This window comes from Chaetura pelagica, unplaced genomic scaffold (genome assembly GCF_000747805.2).
Source record: "Chaetura pelagica isolate M959 unplaced genomic scaffold, ChaPel_1.0 scaffold85, whole genome shotgun sequence".
NCBI classification, from domain to species: domain Eukaryota; kingdom Metazoa; phylum Chordata; class Aves; order Apodiformes; family Apodidae; genus Chaetura; species Chaetura pelagica.
Genome location: NW_009953505.1, coordinates 1,607,776 through 1,631,266, shown reverse-complemented (window position 1 = coordinate 1,631,266; position 23,491 = coordinate 1,607,776). Strand labels below are relative to the sequence as shown.

General features: G+C 39.2%; 1 protein-coding gene across 1 annotated transcript in view; it reads left to right on the top strand.

Moving 5' to 3' along the window:
* Positions 1-23,491, top strand: part of PDGFD (platelet derived growth factor D) — a 138,373-nt gene that overhangs the window by 60,295 nt on the left and 54,587 nt on the right. Inside the window, exon 2 of the mRNA XM_009999380.1 lies at positions 20,562-20,766. Within this exon, the coding sequence (XP_009997682.1) occupies positions 20,562-20,766 (205 nt within the window). The remainder of the gene's footprint in view (positions 1-20,561; positions 20,767-23,491) is intronic.

Here is a 23,491-nt window from a genome sequence, read left to right as displayed (position 1 = left end):
TCTATATTACTGCTGGAGTCAAGCTGGGAGACATCTCTGTGTTTGGGTATAAATAGTTCCCTGTATGTAGCTAAAGTGCCCTATGTCTTTCCCATTCATAGGTATTGGTTACCAGAAATACATGTGTATACACACATGGATGTATGCATGTACACATTTTATCAGTTATCTCCTGATTGCTTTAGAAAAGGTAATTTAGGCGTCATCTGATTCCTACACATCTTCCTGATCTCTATTATTAAGACACTCTGTCTGAAACCAGCAGTGGGGCTGGCTTTAGAAAATGCTCACCATGAGCTCTTGCCCTGGCTGAAGATCAGGTTTTTACTGCTCATGTTAGGTTATTCTACACATTCTGCCACTGTCTTGCTGCATAATCTTGAACAGGTTATTTCAATTCTGCAGCCATCAATCACATCTTTGGAACCTGTTTGCTGGAGTGGTCTATGGGACATTGCCAAATACTGTGGGTTAAAGCTTGTAAGGGGAGAGCTAACAGAATATCTCAGTGTAATTCAGCTCAGAAGTTGAGCAAGCAAGAGAAAGACAGTAGGAAACCAATCTTCATTTGTTCTGCTGTTCCCAGAACTGTTGTTTCTAACCTAATACGTTTTGGCTTTAGGCTACAGCCTGTATCCTTCTCACAAGTTGTAATGGATGTTCATGGTGCTCCCTCTTGGTTTTATGATCTGTGAACTGGCAACAATATATTTGTTGATTCTTGGATCCATATCAACATCTATCCCATGTCCACATTTTTCTTTTTTTTTTTTTTTTTTTTTTTTTTTTTTTTTAATGCCATGAGCTGTTGATCATGGATTTAGACAATGATTTTCGTGTGGTGTGGTTAGGTTATTGATTAGGTAGTTAACTGCTGCCTGTTATCTCAAAATGATTCTAAAATGTCTTCAGCAAGGTTGTGAGAAGAGCTTTACTTCTTTTCCTCAAGCCATTTTATCTCTTCTTAAGCCATAGACTTTCTGAATTAGGATAGTCCTGCATGCACCCAAGACCTATGTAAGTATCACTGTAGCATGTATTAATACCTACAAGAACAGCTAAAGGACATGACCAGTTTCATTGTCTCTCCATCCCTTATCTAATTTCTTTTCCATAGTAGTGTTCACCAGCTGTTGCATCAGTGCTGTGTATAAAACCCAGGCAAATAACTTAATACTGGTCTAAGTTTTGTTTGCTATTAGATTGCTCTTCAAAGGTATCATTTCTATTTGGGAAAATATTTATCTTAATGCTCCATAAAGTTACTTGATTGTCACGTAAACTAGTTGCAAGCACCTTTGTTATTTTTGATTTCTGAACATTTAGTATTATGGAAAGGCTTTGTTGAAGCAAACCATGTGGGAGAGAGTGCTTGGGTCTCTAGTCAGTTTTGAGTCTTTTTCTCTAATATAATTGCAATATACAGACAGGGGAGGAGTAATAAAAAGTGTTGCAGAAGAGCATGATTGTTATCAGGAAAATGTTCTGAATCATTTGAATTCAGTTGCAGAAGGCAAATGCACATAAGACAATGCTAGGCATGCAATTTTCAAATTTTGGTCATGGAGGTAAGAAGACAAAAATAGTATTGCCTGTGGTTTCTCACTAGTAGGAATCAATGAGTATTGCATAAAACATTGCATCCTGAAGAGCAGCAAGTCCTTGCTCTTAGATTGCCTGTAATGCTTACACAGAATTAGTCATTTCTGATAATATGAATTCTGTCCACTGCTGCTCTTTTCTTTAGTTTCTTTGCCTGTATTTTCTGTGTATTTTTTTTTTAAGAAAACTTTGGAAGTTTTTGAAAGAAAAGCAGTTTCAGAGATAAATGTAGGGTTTTAGCAACCACTTTCTAGTGGTAAACCTTCCACAAAAATGGAAAAAATGGTGAAATGCAAGTGATTTGTGATTAATGCTGGAGTTGTTTTTTCCTTTATGAGTTTGATGAAAAGGTCTATTGAAAACACAACTTTATGAATAATAAGTAAATCTTTATATTCAAATTAAGATGTCACTTTATAAGAAAAGCTTTAGCATTTTTTCTCCCTGCCTTTCTCCAATGACTTTTGCACTGATTGTGCCATAAATACAGCCCCATTTTCAGCCTTTTTCTTTTGAAGAAATCTAAGTCAAAAGTCAGTTGCATCAGTACTGTTGCCACTGCTGGAATGTATTTTTTTCCAGTGTTTTAGGTGTGTGCTGCTACCTCCGAATAGACACAGATTATTGAACAATAGTGAGATAATGCAGAGAAATCTTCCATCTCTCAGTGTATTGAAAATACTAGCTTTCTTCTGCCTTTAAAGATTGTTTTAATGGCATATTTTCAACTCCTTTGATTAAATATTAGATGCTACAGCTCTTTCAGACAACACTAAACAGAAATGATACTGCAGCTCAAATCCTGACAGCTGGCAAAATTGTCTCCTTGATACGTACACCAGCTGAAGGGACCTTTAGCACCTTTGTTGATTCTCACACTAAAACATTGGGTCCTGAGAATATGAGGTGTATATTTTAAATGTGTTTCACAGTCAAGGTTTTGGATTTGTATTTGATTATTTTTTGGCATTGTTTTTATTCTCTCAAAATCCCAAGGGAATTTTTGGATTGACTTCAATATCATCTGAACTGGGCACATAGGAGTCTGAAAAACACAGTTACTTTGCCAAGAAGTTGTTTTCCTCAACCTCTTTGGCCAAACATTGATTTTGCTCCCCCATGTGCTCTGAATGTAATTTGGAATTAATGTCTGCTTTTATTAGACAGAAGCTTTTAAGGCAGGGAGTAGTGGCATGTCTTTCCTTTGCAATCTATGTATGTTAATTACTGCTAAAAAGTGCTTGGAATAAAGGAGATATGATTCTATTTATGTGTTTTCTTTAAAAATAGGGTCCAGCCCTATGTGTCATTGGTATGCAGGAAGGAAGCCTCTTTTATTTAAGTCAGGGTTGTTCTGGCCCTTTTCAATTTTCCTCAAGATGTTCACTCCCAGGAGACCAGCTCTGTCCCCAGTGATCTTGACAGTGAAGTTTATCTGCCCTCTTCCCACCCCGGAGTCCCTCAGAAGGAGTGAGGTCTTAAAAAAACCTAGTCCTAAATTTCTAAACTTTGCCAATGGGACTCAGACATGAAGAAGAGAGGACCAATAAAAACACTTTATGCCCAAAGGCCTTTTAAATTTAAGCCAATTCAGCTAGTCTAATTAAAAAATATCACCTTTTCTTGCAAACTTTCTTTTCTGCCCTCAGACCACATAGTGTTTTTCTACTGGCAAACACTAAACATGTAAGTAATAATTAATGTAAATGTGAAGTGACTGTTGCTTTTTATATATTCCCCTACCACATATCATTCTTGTGGCGACCTGATTTTCATGCCCCTTCTCTACTTCTTTCCCTATCCTCTCTCTTGTCATCGCAGCAGCTTTTGCAGAAGGGTTTTGCATGGCCATATGGTGCCTAGCTCAGGAGATGCCTTGAATCCTGATGACTACAACTTGCTGCCATAATACATTTTAAAAACAACAGCCATATTATAAAAAGACATTTCATCACTGAAGGTCTCCCCAGGTGGTTGTGGCATGTCCTTTTGCCAACCCCAGAGGAAGACTTCCAAAAAGCTATGGGCATGTATATCACAGATCTTACACCACACAGCAGAAACCAGCACCGGGTTGTTTTTTTTCTGAGCATTGGGTATCTGTGATTGTTAGGTGCAAAAGCTTTGTTTAGACCTTTATGTGTTCAAAGCAGGGAGCAAATGAAGAAATGTGTTGCCTATCATTGTTAACAGTGATATACAAACAGTCTGGTGGTTTTCTTTGTGTGTTTGTGGAAGGAGAAGAGGGGAGGATGGCTCACACAGCAGATGATGTGATTGATCAACATGTTAACTAGTGTAGCAAAATCCCATCTGTTTATACAGTTTGCATCTTTCCCAACCATAAGAAAGGGATGGGGAGAAACAAAACACGGAAAATAAATCCAGAATGAAACATTGGAGCTCAATCCAGTAGCTGAAGAAACTAATGCAACGTCAAGGAGAATAAGAACATGTCCTAAGAAAGCAGCTGCATGAACATCTGCAAATACCATCCTCCCCTAATTCTATTTGGCAAAAGCAGAGGGGGCTTTTCTCTCAAGATTTCTGTTTTTTGTTCAGAATGTGCTTAAGCCCCTGGGTGTGTTCTGTAATAATCAACTCCCTTTTTAATTACAAGCAGGATCTAAAGTAAAGAATATTATAACGAGGAAGCCTTTCATAATAAATAATTGTGACTTGATTATGGTTTGAGTTTTTTCAGTTTCTGTCTAGGGGGAGAGTAAAACGTTTTGATATCCAGGACTATTGTGACAATTATATTACTTCCTGTGAAAATCTGAAGACACTTAAAAAGTGCTTGTACCATGAGCAGATTCTGTGTGATAACAGTGCCCTGTCTGCCTTGTTTTTTTCTGTAGTTTCTTGGAAAGAAGTAGTTGAAGGAGCTTTAATTCTGAATGAAGCAATGTTTACAGTTTCCTTAATCACTATTTACTTTCAGTAAGAGAGCTTTTTCAAGTAATGGGAGTAAAACATATTCTTCTTTCAATCAGTTTAAACATTAGGAAAACTATGTAGAAAACAATAATAATTTAATCATAGATGTACTCATTTAGGAAAAAAAATCACCAGAGACATGCATGCAGAAATGTCCTAGTTGTATGTGCAGATACTAAAAATATGGCTGTGAATATATACTCCCTGCATGCACAGAAATGAAAACTATCAACATTTTTACTTCTGTGACAGTATGCAGTGCTCCATGGCATGCCTGATGAGAAGCTGTTATGTTCTGGCAGAAAATAACCTAATAACTCTTACAAACATGGGACCAGGAGTAATTTATTCCTGGACTATGTTTGGTGCCTCCTGAGTGTGGGCTCTCAGGCTCCAAGGCACTGAAAAGAGAAGAAGTAGTTTTGTGGAGCATGTTCATGGATCTCAGAAGTACAGTTCTGCCAGTTGTACAAAAATTATGCCCAACTGGTATTTTTGGATCTAGCCACAATTTAAGGTACAAAAGAATGTGACTGATGACAAATGTATTGATTTTCCTGATAAAATGAGCCAGTGTGTAATCCCTCTGCATTGTAAATTTTGTCTGAATCCCAAGGTAATTTAGATTCCCTTGGTAATAGATACTTAATATGTAACCTCCTAGGACTGCATTCTGTTTCCCATTATATTGTCAACACCTGCCATAGCAGAGCCTTGGTCTTCGTCTGCTTGAAGTTACTGTATATTAACAATATTGCTGCTACTAGGATTATATTAATAATTTATAGCTCTAACATGTCTCTTGTCTTTTCCAGAAGCCAAGAAAACTCCCTTCTCTTATCTGCCACTGTTGAATTTGGAGAGTAATGCTACCTTTAATGTCCTTCCACTAATCTTAGATATTTATGGTAACATCCTACATTTTGACAGTCTTTGCCTCTTGCTCCTTTAGTATCTGAGAGAAAATGCAGTCTGCAGGCTTCCTTCTAATCAGCTCTGCAATATGTTTTGGTAGAAAGTCATTCTTTGTAAACTTTTTTCCTCTCTAATAGTTGGTCTAGTATATGAGTTCTTTTCTTTTTGGAGGAAAAAAAAATAAAATCCCTACATCCATACTGTACACTCTCAACTAAGAAAATAAATTCCCAATTTTTTGATATATATGTATTTATTATTTTTTTAAATCTGCTTTAAAGCCTGCAGTTGGCTTGACTTTTTGTCCTTTGATATTCCTTTTACAAAGGTGCTGTTGACAATGTGCCTTTTTGGAACCAGCTCATTGAAACTCAGGGGTTTTTTGAGCTGACTCCTTTTGTCCTTGGATTTCTGGATTAATTGCTATAGTACATAAAGACAGGTAATTCTGCACCTTGACATAAACAGCAATGTGTATTTGGCAAATGTGAAGGACTCAGCCCATATCTAATTGATTCATAGGCTTTTAATGACTACTTGGCAATTCCTTCAGGACTTGCTCCTTAAAAGCAGTCTTTTTATGGCCATATGGAAATATTTCTGATTATTCAAGGAGGGGGGGGGGAAGTAAAGTAAAACACCATGCCCAAGCATCTATCGTTGACAAGATTTTAGGTGAATTTTTAAATAAGGATCTTAAACTATCTATATGTTTGCATCAGAAACATAATGTTAAAGGGATTACATTGGTTTTAAAAAAAACACTAATTATGTAGCATCTGAGTAATTTATAAATGGTAAAATATGCATTTTAATGTAAAACTTTAACATCTTTGTTCTAGCTCTATGTGCAGTTGTGGAAACTATTTTCAAAGGTGTGATCAGAAAAGGAAAAAATATGATAGAATTACGTTGCCTAGGTGAAGGCATTGATCATTTCATTCTGCTAAAGGGCTGAGTGGTGTTAATGACAGAGAGCTTGGATGTCTTCTCCCTTCCAGCTGAAGAGCAGCTCCCTTCACTGCACGCTCACTGCCCAGCCCCAGCTCTGGGGCCATAAATCAGACGACCTCCAGTTTAGTCATCTGAACAATACTGATTTGCACTGCTTGATGAGCTGATCTCATTGAGTCATGTGGGAGTCCCCAGTGCAGATGGCAGAGACTTTCGGGAGTGCCTTCCTAACCCCAGCAAATTATAACCCCTGTAAAATGTGAAAATTAGTGAATGAAAGTCACAAATTTGGTTGAATTCAGCCATTGCTTTTAAGTCCAGAAGATAATTCAGAAATTACAAAAAAGAAATTGATACATTACCTTTCAATATTTGTTTGTAAATACATGAAACCAAAAGGTTTTTCTTTTGATCAAACAACTCATCCAATGTTTATATAAGTAGGAAACTTTCCCTCCCCAGTTCAGCGTGTGAATGAAAAATGTCCATTATTTCTTCAGCTCTTAATTACTTGAATTTTCTCAGATATCACTATGGGCTGATTTAGTCCGATTTCTCATTAGTGCAGTGTATCACTGCACTGGACATTTATTGTCCCTATTCTTTCACAAATTTCATCATACTTCTTATCCTGCCTTTAGAATTTTTTTCTTCCTCCTGTCATCTGCTACTCTTGTTAGATCTTTAGCTGGTATCAGTAGCTATGATCACTGTAAGGATGCTGCTGATGTACATAAGCAAATAACTTGGTTCCAGGTTGTCTTACTGCTATATGAAAATTATTTTGGCAAGCAAGCTTTGTCTATAAATGTTTGAGTTTATAAGCATCTTAATATGCCTCAGACAAGTATTTTTTAAGGTTGTTTAAATTTTATTTCTTAGGATAATTTTATGTTTATTCTTTCATTATTACTTTAATGCTGCATTGAAGTAACAAATTGTCCATTAAAATGGGTTTAGTGGAACATTTGTTTCTTTCTTGACAAGATGGTTCTCTGCATCTATTAAAAAGTAGGAGGTAAAAAGAAATTATTTAAAACTGTATGTATGAAATAACCAAGTAAATGTGCATATGGGTAGACCTGAATTGTCAAGTTGGGGATTACCAGTCCTTTAATCAAAGCGAATGCATCATGGAGACTCACAGCTTTTACCTTACAGCTGTGTGTCAGACAAACACTCGGCAGGCTATGACCTGCAGGTTGCTTTTTGGGAATACCAGCACCTTCTTCCACTGTGTGCCAGCACCGACCATGCTGCATCTGGGCATGGAGGTGAGGAGGACTGCCTACTCCTTGCTAAGTGTGTGTTTCACAAATTTTGGTAGTGTTTGCACATGTCAATGTGGTTTTGAAAAGTTCACCCAGATCTGTAATTTGGAGAGGGAGTGTGGATGCAGTCAGCCTGTGCCATAGCATGCTCCATCCTATCTGTAGCCCGTGATGCTCTCTGGGAGTACGGTGAGGGCAGTGCGTCCAAAATGCTGCCTCACCTCTTGTGCACTGAAAGGGCACGGACTGGGTTGACATATCCACTATGTAAGAAGGAGGTGGGCTGAAAAGTCTTGGTGTGATTCCCCCTTTGATCCTGCAGCTTCCCTGAGCTGGTGTCTTGTCCCCTCCCTTCCTGCTGTACATAGCCAGGCCCAGCATCTACCCAGTCCTTGCAGTTGCCCAGCTTCAGCTGCCAGCAGAGAGGGGAGAAATGATGGCGTGGACTGAATCACTGGTCATAAGAGTACAAGAAATTTGCCATATAGGAAGTTTGGTTTAGTAACAGATCAGAAGTGAAAGTCTGATAAGGGTGAGGAGTACCCTGAGAATACAAAAAAACCCCAAACAACAAAACACTTTAAATCAAGTAAATCAATTCACAGGCCAGCAACTGATAAAACAGTACTTCAGATCTGTCTGAATAACCATGACTGATTTTAGCAACACACAGTGCAGCTCTTATTTACCAAGGATGCCAGTTATTTATAGTTTATACTAGAATATATTTGGGGTCATAGTTGTGGTATTTTCTTAATTGCACTCTAAACTATGAAAAAACCCAGAACATTTCACCCAAGGGAACCCAGAAGTGGTGGTTGTCAGTCCATCTTACTGAGTACTCTTGAGTTTCTGCTGTAAAGTAGGACTTCTGAAGTCTCTAAATCAAGAGAGGTTTAAAATTTTGTCCTTTCATAGAGTGTTACTCCATGGTTTCCTTGGAAAAGACTGAGATTAGTTCAGCAGAAATAACTGAAGCAGGTTGGAAGTGCATGCAAACAACAACATAAAAAGGTCTTTAGAATTCTTTCAAACAAATAGAAACTAGAAAAAGAAAATTTTGACACCAAATTTGTTGTTAATCCTGTTTTCTTATCTGTTCTACCAAGCCAATTCTTTTGCTTTTCTTTCTTGTGTCAAATACATGAACTTTAACATTTTTCCTCTTTCAGGCAAGGGTCCAACCTGGCAAGAGTGAAGTGGCTTGTAGCTGTTTTTTTTCTGAGCTTTAAGTGCGACAAAAGAACATATTTTCTGGCGACTGACCAAAGCATAGTTTAGGCAGTACTATGGTGATTTTTATTTATTTTTTTAAATTGGTGCCATGGCTGGTAATACCTGGCTTAACGTTGCTGAAGCTAATAAAAAAGCCAAACTCTGGCATCATATATTCTGTTGTCCTTATGAGTAGAGATGGACTGATGCTGAATTTTATGTCTTACTTGACTGTAATGCTAGATGCAAAGCTAACTGAAAAGAAGGCAGCTGTTTGGGTAGTCCAAAGAGTGCCAAGGTTGCCTTCTGCTTTTGAAGCTTTAGTGCGGAAAAAAAGCCTTCAGAGAAAATGGTGCACTTACGTCCCTGTCTCCATTCAATAGCTCTGATACAGTGTGTCCACAAAATGAAATTATGTGAGAGTACTGTGTTTATTGGACTTTCTCACCCTTTTAATCTCAGTCACATAGCCTCTTATCAGGCTCCTCTTTGGTCAAACAGCTGCTTGGAGCTGTGTTAAATAGTAAACACACAGCTGTGCCTTGCTAGTGAACAGGACCTCAGCATGTGATGTTCATGTAGATGTGCAAGATCTCAATACCAGCCCAGAGCTGGGGTGAGACAGCAGTGAAATTTTTTACTTTCCAGCCTACACAGATGGAGAGTGGACCTTCTCACCATAGGGACATCTGCAGGCTGCAAGCCTTGGTGGGTTCCATATGTTCCCTGGGACCTTCATGCCTGAGCCAAGCATCAGCAGCTGGTCTGGTGTCCAGCCACATTCATATCACCATTGTGTGCTTCTCTGCTTTTTTGGTATGCAATCTAGGTCAGGAGGAGGAAGGCACAGCCTGAGGCTTCTTCCTTAAATCCTCTGCCTTGACACCTACAGGCATTTATCCACAGCATTAGGCTTTCATCAGGGTAAGGGCAAACTGAGTTTGGTTGGTTCACTATGTTTCTCTGGAAGCTTTAAGGTGAGAGAGTGCTGATGATGCCTGCTGGTTAATACTGGGTTATCTCACATGTTGTCTGAAAGCTGGAGGAGTGAAATGTGCTGCTTCGAGTTCCTGCTGGTGATATCTGGAGCCAAAGGTGGCTGAATTTATAATTTTAACTGCTCAATTCTTCTTCTATCAAATGTTTCACTGAATCCACCATCAAAGGACAATTTTGAAGTTTGGCTTTGCCTCCAGTATGATTACATGGGTGACTCCGGTTTGCTGTTTAAAATTAAGAATTCATTGAAGCCTCAGGGAAGTGAAGGATTATTTAATAACTTCTTGGTTTGCCAACAGTATGCTCAGCCCTGTTGAGAACATAAAGATACATCATGTCTGTGCTCCATGGAGTTTTAACAGAGTATTGTTTTAGCCAGACACGTTTTAATGAGTTTTCAGCTGCTCACGCGGTACCTGTTGGGGCTGTAACTTAACAAACCTTAGAGTAGGGAAATACATTATGAAGTGTTTGGGAACATGTGCAGCAGAAAGTCCCAGTTCTGCTCTGATTACATGTTTTTCAGCTGAAAGTCTGTGAGTTGGAATTTATTTAATGGGTGAAATGGACAGAAAACCTTTCAGAAAGAAAACCTCCATGCACACCATGCACATCTTCCATTTTATTGCAGCCTAATTTACTATAAAAGGAGAAGGTAACTTACTGATTTTTTATTATTATTTTTCATCTTTGTAGCTTCCCTGCATCATCTGGGGAGCTCCTGGGTGAAGAATAAAACCTGATTTTCAAAGGGCATTGCCCATCGAGGGCGTTGGAAAAGAAATCTGGAAAGATATATTTAATTCTTTATCACATCACTCTTTTGCTGAACAATATAAATAATGTTTCTCTGGACTTTCTAGTTCTAGTTATTCCATCCTTTATCTTGTAAACTATAAACTTTTCAGAGGAGAAGTTATCTCTCACTTTGTTTCCCTAGTGTACAACACAATATTGATCAGAATCTCCAACCATCACAAAATTGGCGAACGTGTTAGGTTCAGGTGGACAGGGAGTAAAACCAATGAGACAGCACTGTTGAACAGAGAACTGGTATTGCAATAGTCTTCTGACCTCAGCATTACCTTTACTGGTGTCTGTCTTTGCACTGGGTTTTTTTGCATTTTTTATAATTGACATTATGTTACCCTTTCATTGCTACTCTGGTGTTGGGCACTACATTATGGATACAGTAAGAGAACAGTCTTGCACTAGATGGCTCAATTCATGCTGCAAATATCACTAAATAGCTGGTAAATGGTGCAGATGGAACTAAAAATGACGTGATTGTCATGACTTGACATCTTTACCCTCACTGCAGAGCTGTGACCAACCAGTCCCAGACATGAAGCCCCAGCCCCCCTCAGGCTCAGTGCAGGTGGGGTGGCTGCAGCAGGGACTGCATGAGGCAGAAGTGCCTGTTCAGCCTGAACTTCTTAGGGTCTTCTGTTTTTTTGTCAAAACACCCACACACAGCCTAGAAGGAATGTTTCCAATCACTTCCTCTTGATAACCAGCCAAACAGCTGTTTTTCCAGAAAGGACTTGGGAAGCTGCAGTGTGTAAATTGAGCCTTTGGAGGCAACTCCATTTCCAGTTTTGGTTTCACCTTACAGTGATTGGGAAACAGTGTGCTGATATGTGAGAGATTGTTGTTGCATGTGGCATAGTAGCACCTGAGCTTGTCAGCTATGCTGATGGGTGCCAGCATCATCTTCCCAGCCCCTTGTCCCTGTGAAGAGCAGTGAATGGGCTCTCCTGCTTTTTCACCACAGACAATCTTTTGGTGCACGATCATAACAAGAAAAGGCAGCCACAGCCAAGAATTTTATGAATGTGCCTGGAAACTTTGGTAAATTGCAATATCTATCCACATGATAGCTCTGCAGCATTCTGATGCCAAACCACTAGAGAAAATCCTAAGCACTTACAGGAAAGATCCTCTGCACTTAATGTACGTGGTACTTTCAGTATGTATGACTTAAATTTCTTTTCAGACTAGGGGAATATTGTTTCTCAATGCAGGGGTTTTATCTAAATGATGGAAAGATGTCCCTGTGGCCCTCCACAGGGTTCTGTCTCAGTGCTGAGAAAAGACCTCGATGTCTACTGCCCTCTTTGCCCCAGTGCTGTGGTTTCCAGGACAAGAAAACTGAGGTGTGTGAACGCAAAAGGAGACGTACCGTGCTCTGGTCTAAACTGTCAGAGACCCATGGCAGTGTGTGCCTTGGAGTAGAATGTAGAAAAGCTGCTGGATCTTTACTTTTGTGGCTAAGTCTCAGGCTGGGATTCCTGCTCCAAGAACTGCTTCTGCATTCTGTCTCTAACTGTTTGTCGGAAAATTAACAACCCATCTTTGAAGCAGCATCCACAACTCATCTGTCCCTTGAGAGGAACCAGAGTGATCTGAAGTCTCTCAGGCATGTAAAGTAATCACAACACAGGCTCCTATTTCCTTGCAGCAGATTTAGGTGGTAGGCTACTATAGAAAAATGAAAGCACTACTGATGATCATATTTTAATACAGTGAGATCTGTCTGTAGTTGGTGTCTTTAAAAGATCTAGATAACTTTGAGGCTCTTAAGTCTTTTAAAAGGGACTGAAATATCCTGATAAGTTTCTGGTTTCATGAAATCAGTTGATATACAGACCCTAAGAGACTAAAAACATGCCCATGGCAAACTCAGGCCAAGGAAACAATGTGTACTATTTCTAGACTTTCCATTGTAAGAAGTGACTTTTAATTCCCATCCAGAGATTTCGAATCTTCAGTACTGGAATGGAGGGTAAGGAAACTCACATTACAAGAGAAAATTGCCTTGATTTGTCCTTTGAAACTGCTTCTCCTTTCATTGACTAATGTTCTAATGTGCAGCCTTCCACTCAGTAATTGTGTGTCTATCTGCTACAATGTATTTAACATGAGAAGCCTTTTTGCCTTTAACCAGATTTTCTCTTTTATCAAAATTTTTCTTTCCTTAAGGAAGTTCCACACCTTGTAGAGTTTTAGGGGTGCTTGATGAGAACAGCTTCTAAAACAGTGTCTTAAAACAAAATCTCTTTTAAGACTTGAGTCATGCCAGACTTCTGAGGCAAATAGTCCATGGCTGTAGAAATTTGCAAAATAGTGAAGGCAAAATGGAAAAGTGTATTTTCATTGCACCAAGAGGACTTGAAAGAAGTTTCCCACAAAGATTTACTTACTTGAATCACTGTCTAACGGGGAAAAAACTGGAATGCCTAAATGCACAGTGCACTAGTTCTTTGCAGAACAGTGTGAGTCCAGTGTTGGTATTCATGCTTAATACCAATTGTGTCTATAATTGTCATCATCATGTCCGAGGCACTACATGAGTTTGTTATGTACCAGCCTTCTCATGGAGGTGTTGGTACTCGCTGCAAACTTCTGCCTCAGTTACCAGTTTTCCCTAAAGCTCTCCGGAGCACCAGGATATTAATTTTGCTTCTTCTTTTTTTTTTTTTTGCCTTGTGATTTTTCAAAGTTTTATGTATTTTTTTTCTCATGAACATTAGTCATATTCCACATCATTACAGCTACACATTCTTGATATACATATTAATTATTTCATACTTAATTGTGGAATCCCAAGAGAAAAATGCATTCAGTTTGCTGTTGGTTTAAGAGTACAACAGAGAGATGCATTGCAACACTACCACTCATGAAGGAACTAGCAGTTAACAAGGTTTTTTATATGTTGACCTAACATATGTTACTCTTCTATAGACGCTTTTGCTAGAAGACATTCAGCATGTTCGTTGTTGTAGAACAAAGTCTCTATCAATAATTTAAATAAAGGCAAGTAATACAAGTCACTGCAAAAAGCAAATATCACAAAGTTTGATATCCCCATAAAAATAAGTAAAGAATTGTTTTCTTGGTGTTCATCTGTGGAAGTCTGAGCAAGACACCCACGAAAGGGGACAAAGCAGAGTCACAGCCTTCATCTCACCAAAATCCAGGCCAGTCTGTTCTTCAATTCAGGACCATTTTTTTATTATAACATTCAAAATGCAATTGCAATGGTGAGCATTCCACAGTACAAATAATCTTAAAAAATGCAAATAAAAATCACTTACTATAGTGAGAAGCATTTTAATAGGCTGTCTCTGCGAATTACATTCCTGGACTTCCTTATCCATTGCCTGCTTCATGTTCTCATAAGTGGTCATCACTAAGGTCCTGTTAAACCATAGGTTGCCTGTGTAATGCCAAGACTCATGGGGTTGCTGTGCATGGAAGCACAGGCAGATGACTAACCATTCTGTTATAAAATGAATTATGGCTCTGAGTTGAATTTTGAACAGCTGGGTTTTTTTCATTCTCTGATACCCTCTGCACTGGATAATTTTGCTTCTTTCAACTACAGTGCAATTTTTCATTGCTTTGAGATATCCTATATAGATATAAAACATACTCTTATAGCAAAGATCTCCACACAGCTAAGGGATTCAGAGGGAGCTGGGGGAGTGCACATGAGGTCTGAATTTGGCTGAACATACACAAAGCATCTTTTGAAATTGCCTAAGTAACAGAATGGGTCATGCTTTGAATTTGTGTTCTGATGATGCCAGAAGTATCTTTCATGCCCCTGATAAAAAGAAAGTGCCAGCTGATAAGAGAAAGAACAGATACCTGGAGCTGCTGCTTTGAAATTCAGTGGCAAGCCAACCAAACTGAGTCTTTAATCAACTCCAGTGGGGTTTTGTTCCACTTCTTAATTGCTTTGTTCTTAGGTGACAGGTAACACATAGGGAGGTGCTAAAATGCTGGTCTCTTATTTGATCCAGAAAACTTCTTAAGTATGAGCTTAACTGTAAGTTACTTTGTAGGCTCCTTGAAATAAATGGGACTACTGAAGTTTTATAAAGCTGAATGTGACCTGAAGTAATGCTTTGGGTGGGATCCATTGACCTGATGTGCTCTTACATATGCATTCTTATACCAGAACGACCATTTTCTTAGCCTAGTGCTGCCATATACAATTTTAGCCTGGCCAGTGTTGTGCTATTCCTGTTTCATTTCTGGTGTTCCAAACACTTTCCCTTCTTTGGTCTGCCATCCTGGAGAACTGTTGGTGAATTTCAGTGGGAGCAGAGCTGAGCTAGGTGTGTTAGGCTTCTGTCCTTAGAAAGACAGAGATGTCTAAGACAGGTACTACCAAATAGTATTATTTTCTTCATTAGAGAGTGGAAATGTAATGTTCTGTTCACTGGCTAGGATTCATTTTGTTGTTTATATTAACAAAAACAAACAAACAAAAAATATAACAAGTTTTATGTCTTCCCAACAAGCTTATACCACCTATGGAATACACTATGTTGACCATGAAGTTGGTCATTTTTTCTTCTGATTTACACAGAACCTTATGGGTAACAAATAAAGTTTCTCCTTATAGCAGGAGAGTGAGGGAATAAAAAAAAAAAGTCAATGAATATCTGAACAGTCTGTCATAAATACAACTTGCCATGCCTGTCCCTGAGATGAACTGATTTGTAGCCTGGATTAAAAAATGTTTTACTGTTCTTTGCTTCTGATTCTGTGGATTCAGCTATTTAGATCAGGCTAATTTTCAACTGAAGAACTGAAGAGCTATTGTTCTCCCCAAAGGTTATCTCATTTGTTTAAAAACTGGTGGCAAACCATTGACCACTGTATTTGTTTCAAAGAAAGCAGTTGTGGGGGAGGAGGTTATATCTGGAAAACTCCCACATGCAAATTCCCAAGGTCCTTTCCTGAAAGTAACAAATAGTTTCATGAGTGGTGAAATGTACTTCACATGATTTCCAGCAACTCCTCCGCTGTAGCAGAGGATGAGCTCATCAGGTTACAGTCCATGGGATTTAAGAGGTTATATTTCTTGTCATAAAACACTTCAGAATATAGTATCTTTTTGGCCATTACCACTATGTCCAAGTTGTTGAGGTTGGCCAATCACTACTACAAAGGAAAGAAAGTCAGAAGCAAATTACTCACAGGATAATACATTAAGAAGCAAGGTTATAATGCTGGAAACCTTAGAAAAATGAAACTAAATAGTCTATATTCCTTGTTGGGTCCTTAGACAAGGTCATTTTCCAAATTCTTCTTTCTGAAGGAATTGACATGTACAAACTGTCCTTGCTCGATGGATATTCTAGAACAGAAGTCAGATTAGCAAGCAGTAATTGTCTTCTGGTTTGAGTTTTGGCTTGGGTTTTTTTGGTTGGTTTTAGTAAAGGAATTAATTGTCTGTTGAATGATTATAATAAAACTAAACTTATTCCTGTAATGCGTATGTCAGGACTAGGAATAGCTTGACTAGGATGAAGTGTTGATACATTGTTAAAGTTTGCAAGGAAAAACAGGCATCCAGAGCAAATGTGGGATGCAATTTGTGTTTCTGAATCTGGCTGTTCATGCAGCATGGCATTAGGAGAACATGCCCTAGCTGTGAAGAAGAAACACTGGATGTGCTGAGCACCCATGGTGGGGAAAGTCTTGAGACAAACATAATTTTCTGAATATTGAGCTGACCTTCCCAGTTGGACACCCAGCTGCCCTACAGGCAGGGGGAGGAAGGTGAGCACTTCTGAAAATGCAGCTGCTTTCAGCACTTAAATGGGAGCTTCTCTGCCTTGGACAGCTGGAACATCAGGTGTACCGTTATGTTTAAAATTAGTGGTTGGGAAAGAATTAGGAGGAAAAGAAATGAGAGATTAGTTGAGGTAAATAAAATGTGGACCAAATTGCTTCCTAGTCAGTTCAGACACTTTTTGGGAGCTGCCTCACTGGAAAGAATGTCTCCTAGTGCAAGGATGTCTTTGTAGCTCCTGCCATCTAGAATATTCTCCTTTTATGTATTGCTTAAATGGCCTTTTTGCCTATGACTTAACACCTATTTTTATTTATTGTGAAATGATTGTATATGCTTTTTAGCAACTATGACAGGCAGTGTATTACCCACTGTCATATTTTATTTACTCCCATAAAGCATTATGGAATACACTTAGTATGTCACATCCAGGATACTGTATAATACTGCATTGTACTGCATTTCAATGTGAGACAACTCAGTGCCACAAAAGAGGCACTGCCTTTTCCTTTGCCTACATCTTTTCTCAAGGTTGTTTTTTTCCTGACTTTCCCCGTGGCCAGTGTCTGGTTTCCATGAGTTCCCCCAGTGTATCTGATTAGGACAATGCTTGCCTCCTTGGAAAGGTCTTGCCATTTAAGTCTCACATCTTAGTTGCTACAAGAAGTACAGGAGTTGCTCACATTTCCTCAAGCTGTTTCCCAGATGCTTGATGATTCATGGGGGGCCAGCCTCCAGAGACAGAGTTTGGGTTGACTGTCTAAACCAGTTCACCCTGCAAAACACCACGGCAAATCCCCTTAGAAAACTCTGGTGCTTTTAGTTCGTTCCTGGCTGCACCACTCCATGTTGTAATTATCATATGGGGAGAGAGGTAAGAGGGATTGAAGCTGTTTAAGAGCTCTGAAAACTCTACTCCATTGTCAGGTGGAGGCTCTGAGTGGCTTTGCATTTCTTCCCATGTGAGTTACAGAAGCAGTATGGCCATTTTCATCAAAGGTACTTTCTTCCTTTGTGGAAACGACATCTTCATACTGTCATATTTTTATCTCCCCTATTTTACTACACCAAATTGTCTCCCCATGCTTCTTTCCAGCCTTTCCTCTGTAATGACTATAGTTACTGCATTTACCATGATAGAAATAAAAAGTCACTGGGCTTTGATTTTTAAGCTTTTTAACATGTACAGCTTTATTTCTCCATTTACCTGTTCAGCTTGGGTAGTGCTGTTCCAGGCAATACATTTCCTCTCGGATCTTGGTCAGCTGTGGCTGACTTACAGGCAGAGCAACTCAGATTCATAATTAAAGACATATGAAAAGCTGTGATAGAGCCTATCTTCTTGGGCTACAAGAACTCTGTTCATATGCTCTCTCAGCCGATGTACTGAGTACAGTGCACAGATGTTATGTTTGGGAGTATATATTAGCAAATTTAAAAGACAGCAGCCTAATAGCAGCAGCTGACAACTCTAGAGTAAAGTCTGTATGAGGACTGGCTGGGATAAGAGAGCTTTTCTCTCAAAAGCATGAATCACATGGAACCCCAGAGTGAAATGTGTGCTGACAGTGGGAAAATGGCAAGAGTTTGCTGTCCAAGAGAAAAGAGCAAAGTACTCTGAGGTATAGGATGAGTTCTGCCATGTTTTCCTGCAATAACTGTTATTCTGACTTAGGGAATGGTTCTTTCATTCAAAAGTCCAGAATTTGCTTTCATCAAAACTGTATTATTTTTATCCCTTTTCCTGGACATTTTGAACATAGTCCTGTGAAATATTCTATCCTCTTGGGTGTAGTGGGTGTTTTCAGAGTCTAAAGGTCCTCAGCATTTCAGTAAGAACTCAGTAGTGTTGGCTGGACATCTTGTTTCATTCCAGATTAAGGAAAAAAATACCAGAAGTGTCTTTATTATTTTTATTTTTTTTTTCTAAGAAAAAAATGCAATGCAATAAAATAAAATAGAAAACATACTTGCATGTAGATGTTCCTGATGAAAATTGCAACCAACTGGTGGGTGGTCTTTATTCTGAATTCTCACTGTTATCCCTTTCTCAGTGCAAATTGTTTGGTCAAAACAGAACAAAACTGTTTAATCTGACCAGTTCTGCACTTTGGGAACTATGCAGTCAGGGCTGTATTTGCATAGGAAGGGTGGCTCAGGGTGTGAGAAGATTTCTTGAATGAAAGCATCTTAAAAGGATGTCACAAACAGGTCTTTGCAGGTAGTTTTTAGAGGAAACCCAGACTTCTAAATTCCAAGTTTCAGGTTGTTTGGAAGCTAGAATTATTAGCCTGTCAGAAGGGTACAATGAACTGTTGACACACAACTATGCTTTGTTTAGAGATATGTGCAGGAAGGTGTTTACAGCCAGAAACCAGTGAAAAGTAACCTGAAAAATAAATGTAGTTACATGAAGTGTGTACCATTTCTCTGCATTACTGTTTTCAATAAACAAAAATATGTATTTCATATAAAGAGCTTGGAAAGCTTCAGTCAGTCATTAGATTTTATTTTAGGAGAGAAAACTTTGATTACTATGTGTGGCAGATGGCTGTGGCTGGTTACTTCCTTCAATTTTGTATTACCAACATTCATAGAGTGGCTTGGAGAGAGAAATTTTCTCCGTTAGCTCTTCTTCAGTAGCCAAATTCTCTTGCTTGTAGTGGAACTGGAGATTGACCTGACCTTCTGCAGAGTACCGGTGGTGATGTTTAGTTTAAGATCAGGACACCAGAGTTCAGGTGTTTACATGAAAACAATTTTCCAAGTTCCTGTAGTAAGAAATATGGGCAATGCAGTTGGGTGACAGCTACACCTGTCCAGATGTAGCTCCCACTAGCTGTTTTTAGAAAGGACTCAGTTTTTCCACATATAGTTGGTTCTATGAGACAGCACAGTTTCCATGAGACTTCTGCTGGGGGCTGCTGAATGTGCTGCTGAATCTCCTTGGCCTTATGGAGGCCAGACAGGAAACTATGTCTTAAATGGTGTTAGAAATCTCTTTGTGAGTAACTGAACTGAGCCCTAGATCACCACCCACCACATGGGGAATAGAGGTGGACATCTCACCTTTGAAGGCTCTGATTTGAGTGTCCTAACTGGGGACTGAATCCTGTAATAGTCTGCTTATTGCCTGGAAGTCCTCTGATCCTCGAAATTTCAACACACTAAAGTTGACAATGCACAAAAAATTAGTTGTTGGCAGTTTTTTGATGCTGGGAGCCAAATTCTAGTAACATCTGGACAATGCAAGTGCATGGTGCAACTGAGAAGGCATTTTGATTTTTAGAGCTGGATCTTACCACAGTTCCTGTTATCTTGGAGCCAGGGATTTACAGCAGCTGAGACTTTACCTCAATATAAGTAAACTTTAGGAACAACTGAGTATTTGCTCAGGCAGAAGTTGTGGAATTTTAATTAAGTGGCTATTTGTCTTGAAGTTACTCAGTATGATGGAGGAGCAATTTCTGACTTCAGTTACAGCAGTGTAAGCGTGGAGTAGCTATTTTTGTTAATGATTTATTGACAGCAAATGATTCATACCAGATAAATAAAATCAAAGTGTGACCTGATACATGCTTTTAGGAGGAAGTACTTCAGAACAGTAAAGAAACTTAAGACTCACTTGCACATGCTTTCCTGCAGCCTCGTTATTCCTGGTTTTGTTCAGAGTGCATCTCTCCCCAGAGCACCAAATTTCAGGAGCAGGGATGTTTACCTTTTTAGTTGAGTCTGTCTCACTTGATTGTTCTCATGCTTCAGTTTTTATTAAATTTTAAACTCTGATTTAACACGAAAGTTATGAGAAGGAAAATGTATAATCAGTATCAATATAAAAGTAAATATGTATTCATTGTAAAATAAATATAGTTTATATAGCTGAGTGCTTTTTAGAGGGGTTTGAATTAAGAGAAAATGCACCGTGCTTCTCACTCAATGATAACTGCTCCTAGACCCAACTTTTTATAGACATTACTTGCAAATAATTTGTGCTGTGTTATAAACTGTTGTGTTTTTTGCCTTCCTGTAACTGGAACAACATACTAATTTCTACAAGTTGTGACTACTAACAGAGAGCAATCACCTCACAGACTTGTACCGAAAAGAAGAGACCATCAGCGTGGCAGGGAATGGCTGCATCCACAGTCCACGCTTCCCCAGCAGTTACCCCAGGAACCTCCTGCTGACATGGCGGCTCCACTCTGCGGAGAGCACAAGGATCCAGCTGGCCTTTGATAATCAGTTTGGACTGGAGGAGCCTGAAAATGAGATCTGCAGGTGAGTGGCAAGCCATCTTGTGTGGAAGTTTGCAAAGGGCTCCTTAACGTGACCTTAGAGCTTGAAGATGTGGCCACTGACATGAGACTGCAATTGGAAACCTGGGTATCTCCTGCTGGGCCTATGGTGGCTCTGCTTCAAGGACAGGCCCCCAGGCATCCAGTCTAACCTGAATTGCTCTTTGAGTTGATAAGTAATAAATTAGGCTGTCCCAGACTTTGTCAGGCTTTAGTCTTTCTATAATATTTTAAGTACAAGGCACTTGTTATCTACCTAACAACTCAGGTACTATTTTAATAGACTTTCGTCTTCTGTCACCTCTGTCATGTTCCAGCCAGGCAAAATACCCCATCTCATTCAGCAGGTGGAAGGCTCTGAGAAGTGTGAGTGTTTAGGTATGTTTTTATATTGGGGTATGAGGGACTGATAAAAACGCATTGAAAAGTATAGCCTTCAAATTATTTGTTTGTTTGTTTGTATTCAGTGTTATTATTTAGTGGTACAGTTTCTTTTAAAACCTTCAAAGACATGTCCACAAACATCAGTGTACTCTGCATATATAAGATACTAATAAAGTATACTCTACCCAATTGCTTTGGTTTCCCCTTTTAAGCAAAAGTGACCATAAGCTCAGTTTATGTGGCTGATTAACCCAGGTGGATAAACTGCTTTGTGTTAGCAGAGCACAGAGGTGAATCATGCCAAAAATTACTAAAACAGTATAAATCCATGGAGTTTTTTGTTTGTATTTCTTTTACTCAGCTCTCTGCTCTGTGGGAAAGAGCAAGCTCATGTGCCCCAAAAGGCAGATTGCTGTGATGCTACTTACATAAAACACTCAAGTCTCAGCTTCCAGCTCTTTGCTTGATCGTGTTGTTACTTACGCTTTATCTGTGCAGAGAACTGGGTTGTTAGGATTTCTGCACACCCAGCCTCTGCTTATCTTATCTTCTTTGTCAAATAATTTGCATTTATAGGGTTTGGCAGCTCTGCAGGGTTTTACAGCATGGATTTTTTATCTTGTTTTGCTTTGTTAATTTTCTGCTTTACCAATAGACAGAACCATTTGTGCATGTTTGCTTTCCATATAGTAATAAAAGAATGCAGCCTGAAACTAGCTCTCCTTCCCTGTGCCTTGATGGTCTTGGCAGCTGCTGCTCTGCTCCAGTGCTGTTGGTCCAAGATCAGCAGCAGAGTCAGTTATGACAGTTACCTCCAAACCTGGCAAATGCTTTCCCAGATTGACAGCCTAAAGCATACAGAAGTGGGCTGTTAATATTTACATAGTGAATAAACTGTGGCTGACCTTAAAGCATTGCAACTTTGAAACCAAGGGCTAATTTACTGGGAGAAAAAAAAAATAAAATTAAATATTCTCTGTCAAGAGCCATTAAACGTGGTGGCATGGTGAGGAGAAGCCAAGCTGTTACTGGCATTAAAGGCTTGAGGACTGTCATGGAAAACAGTCCTTGCTCCTTCCAGAGCAGCTAATTTAGGATGCTGAGAAGCAAAGACATTCCATTATCCAGTGTCCACAGAAGCTGGAGAACTGTCACATTCTTTTCTGCAATAAAGCTTTCCCTGGTGTTCCTGGAAGACCTTCGTTTGTGTAGCATTGCTTCCAGAGTGAGGAATTTCTCAGGCAGGCAGCTTGTGATGGCTTTAAGCCTGTTAAGTACTGAGTGTATAGTGGGTTTTTTTTTGCTAGTGCTCATTATGTTTTTCAAAAGTTGGTCCTTTCTGCAACTTCAGTCCCTGACAATGTCTGCAGTGCTGCTTTACAGAGACAACTAGGCATGTTTTAATTGAAATGAATGCTGAGAGCTGAGCATGTGCTTGAATGCTGTGCATATTGGACAAGTAATTCAGGACCTCTTCTCCTTACCTTCCTTTTGTACTTGCTTTTGACTTTACACTTTTTTTCCCAGAAACTTCCTAGGGTTTTCTTTCAATTTTTCATTAACACTAATTATTGAAATTTGCATACTATTAAGACTGAACTGATTGAAATTAATTCAGACTGAGGAATGGAAAAATATACTTTAACAGAGCTGTTGCAGAAGGAGGGAATATATTCAGGATTTTACAGAATTTTCTGGAAGTGCCAATACCATTTCCACAGGCACTTGATGATTCTGAAAATCAATTAAATTACCAGCCTCTGAGGCTCTTTGGATGCTCAGAAACAACTGAGATTGAAGCTACTTCCATGATCATTGCAGCAAAGCCTCTGCTGTTGAAAGCAGGAAAAAAAACAAAACTGAAAGCCTGTAGTTTTCCCCCATTTTTTGAGGTCAGGAACCAGAATAACCAGTGAAAACAATTTAACCACAGCCTACAAGGTTCTCTTATGCTGAAAACTGCAAGCCCTGATGTTAACAATAAGCATTCCACTGTTGCTGTGCAGCCTGGGGTGTGGTGGTGGATGCAGGTGCAGAGACACAGAGCTCTGCCCAGGTACCACATCCATCACCATGAGGAAAGGGGAGTACGGGATGGTGAAGAGAGCCTAAAACAAGTTTACTTTTGTCTGGAACTAAACTTAGTCATGTTACAAAATAAAAGTGTATGTTTCGGCAGAGTTTGGGCAGATTTAAGTGATTTGGTTAAGGCAAATCTGTTATTTTCTGTTCTGTGCAATTTGGGGTTGGTGAATATAAAGCAGCAGTGCTGATAGTCTCAAGCCACATAGTGCTTGTGGTTTTTTCACATGGGCTCTCAGCAG